General features: G+C 34.7%; 1 protein-coding gene across 7 annotated transcripts in view; it reads right to left on the bottom strand.

Moving 5' to 3' along the window:
• CACNA2D1 (calcium voltage-gated channel auxiliary subunit alpha2delta 1) overlaps window positions 1-17922 on the bottom strand; it is a 475442-nt gene that overhangs the window by 28007 nt on the left and 429513 nt on the right. For 4 of the 7 annotated variants that reach the window (XM_072791358.1, XM_072791359.1, XM_072791361.1 and 1 more), the window contains 10 exons: window positions 16347-16423; window positions 15075-15095; window positions 14358-14418; window positions 8250-8347; window positions 4812-4899; window positions 3704-3766; window positions 2958-3061; window positions 2007-2093; window positions 1112-1179; window positions 690-728 (listed from right to left, as the gene is read on the bottom strand). In XM_072791358.1, the coding sequence (XP_072647459.1) occupies window positions 690-728; window positions 1112-1179; window positions 2007-2093; window positions 2958-3061; window positions 3704-3766; window positions 4812-4899; window positions 8250-8347; window positions 14358-14418; window positions 15075-15095; window positions 16347-16423 (706 nt within the window). The remainder of the gene's footprint in view (window positions 1-689; window positions 729-1111; window positions 1180-2006; window positions 2094-2957; window positions 3062-3703; window positions 3767-4811; window positions 4900-8249; window positions 8348-14357; window positions 14419-15074; window positions 15096-16346; window positions 16424-17922) is intronic. The other 3 variants (XM_072791360.1, XM_072791363.1, XM_072791364.1) reach the window with 1 other exon arrangement.

Below are 17922 nucleotides of genomic sequence, written 5' to 3'. Positions count from 1 at the left end.
TACGTAATTCTAAAATTTAGCTCAAGAAGTTTTCTCTTCACTATAAACAGAGTGAACAAATGAAGGGATAGTGCCAAAGACAAAGGAAGACTGCCCTCATCAAACTTAAGGACACCTGGGGTAGAAATAGCCCATTCAGAGGGCGCCTGTGTGGCTCAGTGGTTGAGCGTCTGCCTTTGGCTGAGGGCGTGATCCAGGATCTGGGGATCGAGTCCTGCATCGAGCTCCCTGCATGGAGTCTGCTTCTCCCTCTGCCTTTTGTCTCTGCCTCTCTGTGTGTCTCTCATGAACAAATAAATAAAATCTTAAAAAAAACAGCAACAACAACAACAACAAAAAATACCTCTGTTCATTCGGGGGTGGGGCTTGGTGGCTCAGTTGGTTCAGTACCCAACTCGATTTTGGCTCATGTCCTGCCTGATCTCTGGGTCATGAGATCAAACACAGCTGAGATGGAGGACAAGAGAGTCCATACCAAGACAGGCTTTTTATGTGAATATTTAAAAAAATAAGGTGAGGAATTACAATCATGTAATTCAAATTCTTACATATAAATGATTTCAAAATCCATAAAGTAACTTTTTTTAGTGTTCAAATAAAAATTCCTTCAATTTTAGCTCTGATGTGTTTGTAATAGTTAACACAAAAAAAATGACAGTTAAAAGTTTTATTTTAAAAAGTTGTCTTACATCACTGTTTCTTTTGCAGTCACAAACTGGGCCAGCACACTGAAAGACAAAAACATAATTATCACCCCACATTTTTAAATAAAAAAGTAATCAAATGATATACTATTACTATGTTATAAATCTTAGAATAATTTGTCAAGTATAAAAGTAAGATTAGATGAGTCTAGTCCATCCCATAAAAACTAATAGTTTTATCTTTATAAAATCTCAATTAATAGCTATCTTGTACTTCAAATTATAACAATGAATTATTTTTATTAACTAATTGAAACAAAAACTTTCCAGAAATAGTAATTCATAGTTCTGCTTCAATTTGGGAGCAATGAAAATTCATGTTGTCAATGTGTAAGACTTTATTTTTACTTTTCTTACTTGCATTTGACAGGGAGTGTAGCATAAACGTTGAAAAAAAATTATCTTACCGGATCCCTGATTGATGTTTTGGTGAAATTCTCTATCCAAGAGTTTACATCAATTTTAATTCCAACAACTGCAAAATGACATTAAGAAAAATTTACACACGTTTCAAAAACATGGCTGTGATTCTAGTTTCTTTCTTAGTTTGAGTTAGTGATGGGGGAAGTCTCTGTAGCTCCACCAGTAAGGGGTAAAACAGCCTGCAGGAGCAGGAAGGCCATTGACCTACGCTCTCAGTCTGAACTAGTGTATGCTCTCTGAAACAAATACTGAATCATATAATGAAAAACATAATTTCTACTTTATTGCATCCACTGACACCAGCCTACTGCCAGTTCCCATCGATGCTCAGTTTTATTTTAGCAAAAAAAAAGTCATTTTTCGACTTTACTGTAATTTTATTAAAAATATTCTTACCTAATGCATTTCATCAGGCACATAGTATAGATATGCCATAACTTATTTATCTTTTCCTCCAGTGATGGAAACTTTTCATGTATAACTTATTACAAAAATCCATATCCTTGGCTTTATATCCTTTTGTATACTTGAACTCATCTGATAGGACATACTTATGGAGCAGAAATGCTAGATCAACCCAGCATTGAGAATTTTGATTTGACTCCATAAATTTGTGTCAGAAGCTGTATAAACATATAAGCTTTAAAACTCATCTCCATACAGTATCAATTTTATTTTTCCCCAGTCTCATAGGTAACTAATTATATTTTATTTTTTAAAATTTCCATGTCTGTCTTTGCCTTTATTTTGGTTGAAGCACCCTGATAGCCTTCCAGATAAGTACTAGAAGATTTTAATATGAATATTAGGTCGATCACATTTAATTTTGGTCATGTATATATATGTATATACATACATATATAAAATATATGTGCTTACCTGCAGGTTTAAGAAGTTTTCCTTGGATATATATTTCTACAGCTTTGCTTACCATAATGCCTGATTCATAAGCACCAGGTCCACTTTCTGAAAAAGAAAAAAAACAAAAACAAAAAAGGACATTAGGCCTGTGTAGATAAATCAAATAGTGAATTTCTCTTAATAGCTACAGGTGTGGATAGTGTTTTGCTTAAGTATTCTAGTACAGAGAGGTAATAGGGAGGTGTGCAGTCTTCTCTTCCCTCATCTTTCTCTATACATCAGGCTCACTGGAGTGTCCATGAGTTGCTGTGAATGAACTGATGTTGGGATATGATTTCTTCAGCTGGGCTGCATTTATTTCCACAACATAATGTATGCAGGCTTGCTAAAAGAGTGAGGAGGCTGCTGAAGTGAAGTGGAAAGACTGATCTTAGAACTCAAGGTGGCCTTTGCATTTTAGAAGACAAGTCCCTGGACAAAACTCCAAAATTCTCTTAATTTCAGTTTCCTCATTTGTGAAAATGAGGATGAATACACTCCATCCTTCAGTCTTTGCCCCCAACCCCAAGGCTCAGGGATTAAATTAGAAAAGTTTGGGGACAGAACCCAAGAACATTTTATTCATTGAACTAAAACTGATTAACTGATTAATTTTTAAAAGTCATTATACATTCTTCAATATAATTGCAGTTTGTGAAACAAGGGATTACCTACCTGTGTTTCTAGGTATTACACATGCCCACAGATATGCTCTCTCTACATTTCTGGGCTGCCTGTTTGCTGGGTATACATTTTACCTCCTTAGTTAAATAGGTGCTTCTGTTTTTCCAATGTCATGCATACAGTACATAATGAATAAAGACTATTCTGAGCAATTAAGATATATGGTTTCAGGGAAAGTGGATAGTAACAATAATTTATTTTTTAAAAAAAGGAAATTGAGAATGCAGAATTCCAAATGATACTTACTGTTAAAATAGGGAGCGGTGAAAACATAGTTATCATTATCAAGACTCCTTTTATAGAAGCTGTCCTCATATGTTTCTGGGTTTTCTTGCCAGTTTTCTCCAGCCCTAAGGAAGAAATGGCTCTTCATTTTTATTCTTTAATCTGCCTGATAACCTACTTGCCTGTGAACATCATGAAACTTTACAGATATGTCTATATCTCAGGTATGTCTAAGAAAGTCAGTGGTAATTGATGGTGTAAACGATACTCCTTAGGCTACATATCACCATAGAATGGTGATAGTAAGAGTTAGAAAAAGCTCTTAGTTTTACTCTGCAGGTAATGATGTACAAGGTAGTTAACAGGTCAACTAATAGTAATAAGTCTCTCCAGCCCACTTTACAGACTGTTCTGAGGATAAAAGAGATAAGACCCATTAAAAACAGTGAAAACAATGAGGTGCTAGGAAAATATTGCCAACGGGCTGTAACCACTATGTCATTTAGGTTGGCTTGTGTCTACGAAGAGGAAAAAAAAAATCTCTCAAGTTTTGGAATAAATACCCCAAATATCCAAAAGTACAAATGAATAATCATATAGCATTTTCAAAGAAATAGGTTATTTTAATAGTGTAGATATGTTAAATGATTCCATTTTAATCTATTAATCAGTTTCTCTACAGAATGGCTTCCTTATACAGTAACGTACAGAACCTCAGCATAATTTTTTGTCACATACTGATTTCTACAGATGTTATTTGAACTTACTCTTTGGGATAAACTCTGGTAATCCCACCATCAGTCACAACAAACCGTGCTTTCACTCCCTTGCTAAAACAGAAGACAGAAGAAGGAAATTTTTTATTCCAATTACTCTTGGTAAGATAATAATTTAGAGGTTGATGATACAAAGAGAAATAAAACGAGTTCCTAAAATAAGGGAAGACAAAGTAAATATGCAAACTATGATATAATAGTGGACATATCTAAGGGTTATAGGGAGGATTCTCAAGGAAGACACATGGTAGTAAGGAAAAGCACAGCTGCATTTTAAAGAAGGAATTAACAGAGAAGACAGAGACGGCAAGAAGATCTTACATGTGGAGCCAAGAGCGTATGTTAAGGGAAAGCTAGTGTGATACCATTTGGTGTCATAAAAACATAATGCGTAAAGTAAGAAGCAATAGGGAGTAAAGTGTCAAGGATAAGCTTCTTAGGAAATGGTCAGCTCATGAATGATCTTGAAATCTGTGCTGGACAGCTTCACCTTTATCCTGAAACTGGAACTGCATTTTACGAATGAGGCCGGCAGGGGTGAGTTCTATGGCGAATAGACTAGACGAGGTGCCACAGGTAGACGAATTGAAAGCCCTCAAGGCAGGAAAATCAGCTGCTGTAATTTCTTAAAAATGGGAAAGTGTGAAGATGACAGGACAACATTTTTAGAAGAAATATTTAGCATTTGGTGAGTGACTGGAAATGGGGTAGAGAAGAGACCGTACATGAGAACTGTAATCGGATCTCTCAATTTGTTGACTGGGTGTGTGGCAGTGTTATGAAAAGGCCAATCGAACATTCACTGGAAGTCCTGTTCTGTCACAAACATGGAAACACAAACATGCCTACTGAATTTAGTTTGTTCACTCTGCAGTGTATTGGAGGGAAAGCTAACTAATGGCATGGGTTAGTCCTGACAAATGCCCACTGCTGCAAATGCATGTTGTCAAGTACTGCAAGACGTTTTTCTCAAGAAATTGTTCCTAAAGATAAATAATAAACTAAAGGTACAAGGCCTGTTTTCCAAAAAAATTTCTCAGAGAAAAGCTAAACTGAAATGCAGATTATATATATATATATTTTTATTAAGAACACTCACATGTTTTTCTGCTTACTCCAGTAATTTTGGACAAGTTCATTTGTAAAGCCTGCATCCAGCAAGACTCTATTAATCAAATCCGTGTTACCTGACACACAAAAAGGATAGCCTCAATTACAACCACATAGTTTCTTCATTAAGATAATAATGAAACAAATTTAGTCTCTATTTGTAAAAGCAACTTAGAGTGTATAATATTTCAATAAATTAAAAATTAATCCAATATTAATTTTCTGCATATTTTAAAAATATTGTTCATCTTCCCTCTTATTTTTCAGGCTGTAGCCAAAATTAGTAGAAAAGCCAATTATAAATGAAAATTATTTTATACTCTATCAGAAAGATAGTCAAAATGCGCCATTCAAGAAACATTGAGGAAATAGCCTTTCCCACCCCTCTCTTTTTTTTTTAATAGGTTAGTATGGTGATTGCAAGCCATCATAATTTAATGGACAATTTTATACATAAAAATATAACTACATAATATGTATAGTTTTCTGCTTGTGTGTTTTGGCCAAGGAACTAAATAACTTAACACAGACCAGCACTATTCCAACACTGGCTTTTGGAATCAACGGGTAATGCTGAAAGACTACAGGCTTCAGGTTGTCCTTTCTGGAATAACCAAAGAACATTTTAGCCCAAATTCAAAGGTAGTGGAGGGTCAGATGGCAATGACCAAGGGTCAATTCACATGTATTCTTGAACAAAAAACTTCGCCTTTTTCATTTCTCTTGGCTTCTCTGTTAAAGCCCAAGAAATTCTGAATAACTTACAAATATACTCTGAAACTTAAAATTTATGATAAAATTTCATTTTATTCAGGTAAGGAATACGGGGCCTAAAATCTTATTACTACAAGAGGTAGGGAGTAGACTGGAAAACATTTTAGTTGATTTTAAAAAAAATTTAATATATCTTTCACCCAATTTTAAAGGATCAGTTTAATCCATATTTTAGACTTCATTTTAGGAACTATTTTTATTATAGCAGAAAACGAATCCCTTTGAAAGTCCATTTGAAAAGTGAATGATATAATTTACTTGCTGTAAATCTTTTTAGGTAAAAGAAATGAGACTGTTATTCTAATTTCTAATATAAATCAATTTTACAAGTAATTTCATAATTGTATTCATATTTCAATTACACTATAATTTTAAAATGTGTCTTGAAATATTTCCTCTGCTGCATACGATTCATAAACAGATTATATGTGTGTAAAGCGGTAAAGCTCAATACTTACAATCTATTTTTATATTAGTTCAGAAATAATGAGGGATCTGAAGAAGACAACAGCTCTATAGCAGAAACATTTAGGTAGGCTAATAAATTAACAGTGAGAACTATAATTTGATTAGATTAATTGCTTCCATAAAAGCAAAATTAAAATAGCCTGAACTGTTTTAAAAGAAACTATTTAGATTTTAATCACTGATACTTTTAGTTGTACATATTATTTGATAAAATGAGCTAAAAGATGATTGATGAAACTATAATTTATAACACTTCAGAGAAAAATGTAAATTTTATTTATAAATTTTACAGCTTTTTTTTTTTTTTTTAAAGATTTTACTTACTTGAGAGAGAGAGAGAACATGTGATCCCATCTGCTGAAGGCAGATGCTTAACCAACTGAACCACCCAGGTGCCCCCAGTTATTATTACCTTTTTATAATTAAAAATCCAATAAAATCTTAACACTTCACATGGTTATCTAAGAACTGCAAGCATTTCCTATTGGATCACAGGGAGGGAGATTGAGGATGAAGGGAAATGAAGACATTGCAGAACAGACAATGGTATGGATATTTGCCCTATGATACTCAAAGTATTTTTGTTTCAACATATTTATACTTTCCTAGGACCTAGATGCATCCAATTAAATGAATATTCATTATCATTATTTCAGTTCTGTTTTGGGACCCCTATTAGTCAAGAAAATGAACAAGAACACAAGTAACAATGAAAGGCTCTGGTTGGGTCAGAGTGAGTTCACACCAAGTAAAAGGTTTGGCATCACTCTCATTCAGTGGTGATCAGTATCGCTTTCATCTACCCCTGACTGGTTTGCAGAGTAGCTAATTCTAATTCTTTTAGCTAATGTGAATAGTGCTAGAAGTTCCTTCTTTTTATGAGATAAATTTAAATTTGAGAGATGGCTTCAATTCACTTTTTATAACTGAGGAAGTTCTTTCCTTCCTAATGGAAAGGCAAATGATTTCAAAAAAGAAAAGCACAGGAGCACCTGGTTGGCTTAGGTAAGTATCTGCCTTAGGATCAGGTCATGATCCTAGGGTCTGGGAATAGAGCTCTGGGTTGGGCTCCCTGCTCAGCGGAGAATCAGCTTGCCTCATTCCCCTGCTCATGCTCTCTTTTTCTCTCAAATAAATACATAAATAAAATCTTTAAAAACAATAAAAAGAAAAGCACAGGAGAAGAAAGAGTGAGGATGAGAGGAGGAAGAGAAATGGACATAAAAGTCAGTTACAATTACTTCTTTTTTCCCAAGTTACATACACTAAGAAAACTTTTGCCATGCAGTTGGTTTTCCTCTCATTTCCACTGCAGGTTTTCCTGGTAGTACTTTTATTTTATTTTATTTTTTTAAGATTTTATTTATTTATGAGAGAGAGAGATCATGAGCAGAGAGAGAAGGGCAGAGGGAGAAGCAGACTCCCCTCTGAGCAGAGAGCCCCATGCAGGACCATGACCTGAGGCGAAGGTAGATGCTTAACTAACTGAGCCACCTGGGCACCCCTAGTAGTACTGTTATAGAATATTTTCAGGAACAAAACACAGTTAAGATTTTTAAACATTTTAAAAGCCAAGAATCTGTTAATCTCTATGAAGTTTCATAATATGAATGGTGTAAATTTCTCCGAAAGACAAATGTACTGGTTAAAGCCTAATTACTAAAATTTTTATTTGCTCCCACTTGTTTTACTTCATAAAATGAAAAATTACAGATGCATAAACTATAAAGTCAACTTATCAAAACAGAATGTCAGGATAAAAAAACCCCAAAGTGACATATTTTTATATATACCTTGTTTTTATTCTCTTCATCTTAAAACTGTTTATATAAACTGGATAGAGATAAATAAAAAAAATGTGTTGTAGTGTTTTCCTCTATATAGCAAGAACAATAAAATGAAAAACCTTCATATTATTAAAATTAAGTTTCTTAAATTTGAAAGGAGCCAAGGTAAGGATGCCCTATTTACATTTAAACACTAATAGGTATCTATTACCTGGCTTTCAGGATGAAATAAAAATTCTTTCATATATAAAAGCCCAACTTGTTAAGTTTCACTACTAAAAACTCACAAAGTAAATAAATAACCAGCATACCAATGCACTAATGTTAACCAAGAGTTGACTACTTTGGATACAATTAGAGTGACACTCAACAGTTACTGCAAATCGGTATATACTTACAGGATGGGTTGTTTGGAGTTTTTCTATCAATAAACTCATTGAAATTTAAAAGAAATTCAGTGTTGTTATCTGATATTTTAAGGTCATTGCAGTAATCTCTGAAAAAAATATTTAAGATATTAGCTATAAAAATCACACCTTTAAAAGAATGAGCTTTCATTATTTTATTTGTATTTTCATTTTATTTCATTTATTATTTAAAAGAATAAATGTTTTCACTTCCTCAAAGGAACTGAAAATATTTTCTCTTAACCACCTCTGGGACTTTGCAAGCTTTGATTTTCTTGTTATTTCTATTTCCTCCTATCATCGAATAATACTTTGACAATAAGGGGTGAATGGTGTGGATAATATACATTCAGCACTTGTCCTCTGGACAACTGGTGCTTAACAAATGTTAGCTTTTGTTGTTCTTAATAACTATTGTCACTGTATGTTATGTATTTGGAGTTTTCATATAAAAATGAACAGAGAAAATTTGAAATATTAAATATCAAGAATAAACCCATTCTATGTTAACATTTATTAATGAGAAATTACTATGTTTAAAAAAAAAAACTTAGTGAAAAATGTGGCATTGATTTACCTATTTGCAAATATCTTTAATTCCTGACTCATTAGAAAACCTCTGCATTTAATCAATTGCAAGATTCTATTTGGGCACATGAGAAAAATGTATTCTCCCTAAAGATACATAGCTGGAAAAGGCACTTATTTTATATACTTCTCAGATTTTTTTTTTTAAGTAACACATGAAAATTTGATTACTAGTAATTTGTCGGTAGTTACAATATGGAATCTGAAACACCTTTTATACTATTAAATTAAAATTCAATGCACTATCTTACACTTAAATGAATCTGATTTTGTAACATTATGAATTGGTTATTTGGAAAATTTGCAGATCTGACACGTTTCATTTTAAAACTTAAAAATTACATTCGTTAATAACATCACCAGTCTCGCCAGGTAACTACTAGGAAGCAGTAAATTCAAATTCCCCCCAAATTCTTCTTTTTTTTTTTTTTGAAAGGACAAATTTTGTCACAAGCAACACATACATTCTATACTGTTCTCTTCAAAGTAAAAGTCTCACTTGATTATTGAGAAAATGTTTATCACATACCTAAGTCATTCTGTCAAGTAAAATTATATTTCACGAAAAAAGGGTGAAGAGCACCTATTTCAACTTGAAATTCAATCACACAAGTGCTTTACTTTGAGACAGCCAAGTTACTCTGGTATGCAGCACCATTCCCATTTTTTTCCCCACTGAATATTAAAAGACATGTACTCAAGGGTAAAGCTTCCATAAAACTAGTAATTTTTACTGCTTCCATCAAGGATATTTTAAAGTGAGACCGGCTCCCCACCCCCCCCCCCCCCCCCCCCCCCCCGCAGCCAGAAAGATTACAACAGTGACCAGAAGCTTCACTGCCTGGAGTCCTGCTAAGGTATCAGCTCCTCACAGCTTTTCTACTGTCTTCAAATGTTGACATGGAGAAAAGACCAATAATTACCACTATTAGGAAAATAGCTTTGACCTGGTGGCTTCTCTGAAAAGAGCCTCTGGAACCCATAGGGGTTTGAGATCCCTACTTTGAGAAATACTATCCTAAGTATTTTGGAAATAAAAAATATTAAAAAAAAAAACAAATATAAGGTTGTCATTAACTAGGTTAATTCAACAGAAGATAGGATAATCAAATACTGAAGACAGAAGTGCAATTATGTAGTGAACATTTTCAGATGCAGACCATCAGCTAATCAGCCTCAGAGAGTAAAGAGAATATCAGAACTTCAAAACACTGCCCCGCCCCGCCCCCCCCCAAAAAAAACCAACGTAAAACTTCTCAGTTCATGGAAAATTTTAGATTGGAGGCAGGGTTTAGAAAGGTGGCATGATTTTCACTCAATCATTATTGACAGACCTCAAATGGACTTCTTCCCATAATTAGCATTTAATTAGATGCTATCACACTTAATGTTCTTCCTTTCTCAATCTAACTCATCTTTGAAATGCCTTTCTGATTTATGAGCAAGAAAAAAATTATTCTATGTTTTAAGCTTTTCATCCCTTTGATGAACAGGTAAAAACAATGCTCTATGCATTTATATTTTACTCAGACGTGCTGGGTGTTCTTCTGAGATTGATTAGCATTTGATAATCAATGTACACACTTCGATCTTGAAATAGCAAGGAAATTTCCCAATCTGTGAAATGGGATAATACTATTAATTTACTATAGCGTTTGCTTGTGCAGTAAAAATAATTATTCATGTAAAAGTTTTAACACGTTAGTTGAGATGGACATTCATTGGTTTGTCCCACAAGCTATCACGTTTCTCTTCTCTAGAATTTACTCCTTCCCTAAACACAGAGGAAATTCTACTCTTCCAGTCAGACCATGAAAATGGTTCATAGGTTAATCCTTGATGAAATGAACAGTCATGCTTACAAATTGGGACCTGGAAGTTACATTTATCCTCTCTGTGAGTACTGGGCCTTCAACCATATTTTCCACACTGACTAACAGTAAAGCTCAGAAAGCCAGTCTGTGTGGTCTGCTATTCAATAATTGAGAGAGATGAGTGAAGAAGTTGCCTAGAGAAAAAAAACAAAACAAAACAAAACATGGATCTGAGATGAAAGGAGAGTCTTATCATTATAGCACATCTAATTTCAATCTCTTCTTATACTGTTAATGAATGTGTAAGTTAATATTCTGTGGGATATTGTTCTGTCTCTAATATTCTTTTCTAGCTAAAACTGCTTTTAGCAGTTTGAAGATGCTCAGTTACTTATGCTGGAAAAAGTGGTAAGATTTTAGGTATTTTTAATAACGGTTTTTAAAATATTCTTTACGTATTTATAGATTCTACAGACACCATATGTATTTATTCGGCACCTATTATGTGCCAAGCAATGGATGGGATGTTGTATTGAATGTAAATCAAATAGAGTTGTGGCTTTACTGGGGAAAGTAAATGACCTAAAATGGGCCAGTGCTCTAGTAAAGGAAATAGAGTATTCTATGAAGCAGTCAGCAAGAATGTCTAATCCAGTGAAAATGAGAAGGAAATTCCTAGATCAAGGAGCTTTGAAGTTGGGATTTGGGAAGGGTGGGGTGTGTCTGAGTACAGTCCATAATAGAAAATCAGTGGATCGAAAGAGCTAGAAGGGGAGAAAAAAACAAAACCCCAACACACATAGAAACTGAGAGAAATTTAGTTGTTTGGAATTCAGAGCAGAGGTTGGCAAACTTTTTGTAGAAGGGCCAGATAATAAATGATTCAGACTCTACAGGCCACAGGTCTAGGCCACAACTAATCAACTCTGCCTTTGTAGTAAAAGCAGCCACAGACAATACATCACCAAACAAGTATGGCTGTGTTCTAATAAAACTTTGTATAAAACAGGCAGTCTGCAGGCTGTAATTTGCTGGCCCCGGATTTAGGGTATAAGGACCACACTGTAAACTGGGATCTAGTAACAGAGCGATTGAAAGTGATGATATAAGATACAGATTGTCACAAGACACTATGGAACTATCGGTTCATATTTAGCAGATGAGAAACACAATTTTATTGAATTCCAGAAACTCTCTCCAGTTACAGAAATGAGACTAGACTGGGAAGTAAAGGCGCATTTGGGGAGGTAGGGACATCAAGTAGGAGGCAGCTATCATAGCTTAGGTCAGAGAAAGCACTGACCTGGATGAGAGCAAACACAGCAGAGTTTGGCAGATAAACTTGATACTCGTAAAATACATTGTATCTGGCAAGACTTGGTGGTTGGTTGAAAGATATAAACGAAAGAGAGGAAAGACAAATGCTTAGTAGACACTGATTTGAATCATGTTTAAAAGATATTCCTGTCAGTTTTCCATAAATATGACTGTTACAGGATTAGATAAGCTGGCGTATGCATCCTGGGTTTTTATCACAATATGAAGACATTAAGATATAATCAGGGATCCCTGGGTGGCGCAGCGGTTTGGCATCTGCCTTTGGCCCAGGGCGCGATCCTGGAGACCCGGGATCGAATCCCACATCGGGCTCCCTGCATGGAGCCTGCTTCTCCCTCTGCCTATGTCTCTGCCTCTCTCTCTCTCTGTGTGACTATCATGAATAAATAAATAAAATCTTTAAAAAAAAAAGGATATAATCAAAACAGTGCAGTACTGGCACAAGAAGAGGCACAAGGATCAAGAGAACAGAACAGAAAACCCAGAAATGAATGCATGACTATATAGACAATCTTTGACAGAGCAAGAAAGAATATCCAATGGGAAAGTCTCTTCAATGAATGGTGTTGGAAAACTGGACAACAATGTGCAAAAGAATGAAATTGGACCACTTTCTTATAGTAGATACAACAATAAATTCAAAATGATTAAAAGACCTAAATGTGAGACTTGAAACCATATCTCCTGAGGCAAGGGAAACAAAAAATAAACTACTGGGATTTCATCAAAATAAAAAGCTTCTGCAGGAGTGAGGGAAAGAAACACTCAACAAAACTAAGAGGCAACCTAGAGAATGGGAGAAGATATTTACAAATGGCATATCTGATAAAAGGTTAGTATCCAAAATAGATAAAGATAAAACTTAATACCTAAAAATGAATAGTCCAATGAAAAAATGGGCAGAAGACATGAGTAGACATTTTTCCAAAAAAAGACATACAGATGGCCAACTATCTGGAAAGATGCTCAACTTCACTTAACTGAGAAATGAACGTCAAAATTCCAATGATTCATCACCTCACACCAGGGCAAGTGCTATCATCAACAACAAACAACAGGTGTTGGCATGCAGACTGGTGCAGCCACTCGGGAAAACAGTGTGGAGGTTCCTCAAGAAGTTAGTTAAAGATAGAGCTACTTACAATCCAGCAATCTCACTACTAGGTATTTACTCAAAGTACACAAAAATACTAATACTACGGTGATACATGCACCCTGATCTTTACCGCAGCATTATCCACAATAGCCAAATGACGAAAACAGCCCCGGCGTTCATCAACTGATGAATGGATAAAGAAGATGCAGTGTATACTATGCACAATAGAATATTCCTCAGCCATAAAACAGAATGAAATCTTGCCATTTGCAACGACGTAGATGGAGGTACAGAGTATTAGGTAAAATGAGTCTATTGGATAAAGACAAATACTGTACAATTTCATGCACACGTGGAATTTAAAAAACAAAGGGAAAAATAAAGAGAGAGGCAAACCAAGAAACAGTCTGAACTACAGAAAACAAAATAAAAAAAAAAAAAAAAGAAAACAAAATGATGGTCCCCAGAGGGGAGGTGGGGGGGATGGGTGAAATTGCATGGGGATTAAGGAGGGCACTTGCTGTGATGAGCACCAGGTGTTGTATGGAAGTGCTGAATCACTATATTGTACACCTGAACATAATACTACACAGCATGTTAACTGGAATTTAAAATAAAAATTCACAAAATTTTAAAAGAACTAAGAAAAAAAGAACACTCAAATTATTATCAATCATATGAAAGCAGAGGTAGGGATAAAGGTGTATCTTAGGGTTAGAAAAGAGGAATTGTATGAGAAATACAATAAGGGAAGAGAAAAAAGAACATTAATCTTAAAAAATTATGTGAGAAAATGTCACTGTATTAAAATGCTTTCCCAGAATGTTGTTAGAGCATTAACATCAATCATAACCTAAGACATTCTAGCCTTATGTGTATACCTACACAGCTATCTGTGGATCTCAGTAGAGCCAACCGTGTGTATGTGTATATATCCACACCTACATACAGAGTGTTCGTGTGTACTCACATATGCGAAGACCCAGTTCTTCACTATTGATGGATACACTGGTATTAGTGGTATTTCCACTAAGAGCAAAGTCTACATCTGTCTTATTCACTATTGCATCCCTGAGTCAGAACATTGCTTGGCATACGGTAGTTCCTTACTGAGTTGAGTGCATGAATAGAGTACAGTTATGGTTTTAAAATTATTGCTCCCTTTGGTTCCATAATTTGGCAGTGTGATTAACTCAGAACTGTTCCTGAAGGCTCACCTATCCATACAAGCAATAAAAAAAAGTAAAATAAAACAAAACCAACCTTGGTGCTATGAACGTATAGCCAGATTCGTCAAAATTATCTGGTTTCAGTGTTTCCGAATCTGCAAAGATAATGTTACAGAATTAGATAAGCCATCCAGAGTATGCATCCTCAGCTTCTAGGACAATATGAAGGCATTAGAATGATAACCTAGTAAGAAAAAATAAAAAGAGTGTTTATATCCTAAATTGAAATACATCAATGAATATAAAGGTCCTTAACACTGCATACTAAGATTATAAAATCCATTTTAATTTCATAACACAAATTACACCAGTTCTATCAGAAAAATGTTGTGTTCTAAATATCCCATTTACTAACCCTGCCATAACCAAGGTATCTCTCTATCAATGTTACATCAGAGTTCACTGAACATCTCAACACAAAATTTTTATCATTACAGTAAAGAAAAATGATTTCAATAAACCCATCGATGCCTTTAGTAAATTAGTAACATTTTTCATTTTAGGTATGAATTAGTAAGTGGAAGGATAAAAACACCCAAGTTTTTAAGCCTCAGAGAAAACCTAAATGTGAAATAGACTGCACATGAAAACACAAGCTTATTCTTCCCCCCTTATTGCTGCTAAGGTTTGAGTGATGGAGGAAAATCTAGCAGATGAGAAGCACAGAGGATAATATCCAATAGGAATGGAAATATCAGTGGAAATGTCAAGTGTACTAAACAAAGAAATTGAGCAACAAGAAAATACTTGCCCTTCATTTTGCCCTTTTTGGCTGTGAAAATCCATCAGAAAGAGAAAGCAGGGAAACAAAAAAAAAGAGGGTAAAGCAAAGGGGGTCACAAACAATATTTTATTCAATGACTTTCTTGAATAAAAATATTGTGCATAGATCAAAGGTTTATTTATGTACAGCTGTACTCTGGAAAAAAAAAAGACATCTTTTTGAAGACTGGAAGGTATGTCCTATCACTTACTACTAAAACATCTTCTCTGTACTGTGGTGATTTCAAGGGTCTATTTTGCAAAGTGTTTAACGCAGGTGCAATGGCGACGATGTTAGCCTATATTCAGAAGCATTTACCAACCATCAAAGACCAACTAGTCATCATCCCCTCATTTATCATGTGAAGAACGAGCTCATGCAAAGTTGCTGGTTGTTAAAAAGACCATCATATCTATCAAGTGAAAGTGTAAATATAAAAGTATAAATTTAGCATAATGAGGATTACAACTGACAGGGGACTGAAGGAAACTGCAGTTAAAGTCAGATGTAAAAGGTATATATACACACATACAGACACGCAATTTTTTTTTTTTTTTACTTCCTAACATATAATTTAGGTTGTTAGTAGTAACTGATGTACAAAAGATATGATGGTCATTTTACTTTACTAAATCCAGTCACCCAAAACAAAGATTAATAATGACTTAAAATATGCACTTATGTTAATAATTACTCCACATTCCAAAAGATGCTTTAAAAAAATAATCCATTTGAGTTACTGAAGACATTATTAATTTGGATTATGAGAAGGAAGTTAATTGCCAGACCAAAGCCGCCAATCAATGCAATTTAATTTATTCAAACAGAGTAGATGTGGAGCACAATATTATTCTTGCGAAATGCAAAAAAAAAAAAAAAAAAAAGAAAAGAAAAGAAAAATTAAAGCCTTATTAGCACAGTGCCATGAGTAGAGACCATGTGAAACATTTTGCACCAGCTAGCAGACCCTTAAAATGACAGCAACAGAGGACACAGCACTGCAATGATTCTATGAGCACAAAGCAAGGCAGGAGGGTAAGGTGGTGGGGATGCCAGTGAGACTGGGTACCTGCTCATATTCTATCCACGTAGAATATTTCTTGTTCCTTGCATGTTTGGAATGGGTTAGAATCATTGCTGTAGATTTGGTAGTAACACCTACTAAAATGTATAGGCCTTGGGCATTCTGATATCTAGACAAATTTATACAGCTGGTACTGAGAGATAAATAGACTCTTGGGTCGCTTTCATAGTACTTACATCTGGCCTGAGTTATTGTCTCTTCTATTTTGGCTTTTATATAGTAAAAACTGTAGGTTGGTAATACCAAGGCCAAACTGCAATAGAAACAAGAGAAGCATAAACACAAACAAACAACTTTAAAAAAAAAAAAAAAGACACATCCAGTTAATGGAAAATCCAAAGATCTTCCTCATGGGAAAAAAGAGACATATTACTATGACAGGAAAATGCATTTAGCAAATAGAGTACTTTATTGAGTCTCGCCATCCAGAGTCCTCCGTTCTCTACATTGTCGGGAATCAGAAGAGACACAAGGAAAATAAGCTACTGAATGTGCCCATGAATTAGCGGAGAAAGAAGTGCCGTGTATACTGTATTTCCAGAAAAGTGTACTGAAAATACTCTGAGTGTTGAAAAAGATACAGAGTATCAGGGTTACATTTAGAGAAAATAAATAATATACTAATTGGATACCCCTCCTTCCTGAATTATACATCACGTTAAAGTGCTCTGCAGCAAATGTACGCTCTTTAAAAATTACGTTAAGTATTGTCCTTTCTACTACACAATTTGTAAGATTATCTGAAATATACTCCCTGAAGGGGTTAAATACCCCCTATTTTAAGACTCTTGAGGAAAATTCCCTGATGTCTGTTGGTAAGAAAATTCAGATGCCTTTATAGCAGGAAGAAAGACTGCTTGCTCATCCTCTTGGTTCTTAGAGCATAAAGCAGTCAGAATATTTGACTATTAGGCAGTTTGAAAGAACACAACCACATATGTGTAATTCTTGCACCCTGGAAATGGCTAATACACGCGTGTAGGACTTAACTATTCCGTAGCCACATTCACAGCTTTGAATGACCTTGGCTCTGCTTTAATACTAAAGGAAACTTATGAACTAGTGGGTACCAAAAATGGGGATAGAAGATGCCCAGCGAACCGAGTATTTTCAAAGAGCAACATTCGATTAATGTGACCTACTGAGTCATTAACACTCATTTCTAATATTTAATCCAGAATCCAGCAATGCACAGGAAAAGGTGTGCATTTCTAGGCTTCTGAGTATTTCTGCATATTTCTAGATCTTCTTTTAAATTACTTGTTTCCTGTTTCCCAGGCTTTGAGAAGAATGCCCAAGCTAGATTCTCATTCTCTATTTTTTTTTTATGGCTAATACAGAACAGGGCAAAATATAAAATTTCAGGTTTTCCTTCTTATGACCATATATGTTAAAAATTCACTCTACAAAATGGGAAAAAAAAGCAAGGGTTTATCTCCTACAACTTAATTATTCAGTCAAGATAGCAAAATGGGTGGATGTTTGTTACCTCCAATTCCCAAATCTTTCTCCTTCATTAAGTAATTCATAGACTGTCCTTATGAGAAAAGGTCAGAGAAATAAAATGTTATGTAGATATAATGAAAATCTCTCCGTTCATTTTATAGGTAACTTCCTTTAAGTGGAGGCAGAGATGGAAATTAAAATAAGCAGTGCAATTAGTCTGAAAGCAAGATGACCTTTCATGATTCGCTTGCCATTTATAAAATGTAGAGTAGAATTACTGAGCATTTGAAGATTGTCTCCCACAAA

Source organism: Canis lupus, chromosome 21 (genome assembly GCF_048164855.1).
Source record: "Canis lupus baileyi chromosome 21, mCanLup2.hap1, whole genome shotgun sequence".
Taxonomy (NCBI): domain Eukaryota; kingdom Metazoa; phylum Chordata; class Mammalia; order Carnivora; family Canidae; genus Canis; species Canis lupus.
This window is presented reverse-complemented; position numbering and strand designations above follow the sequence as displayed.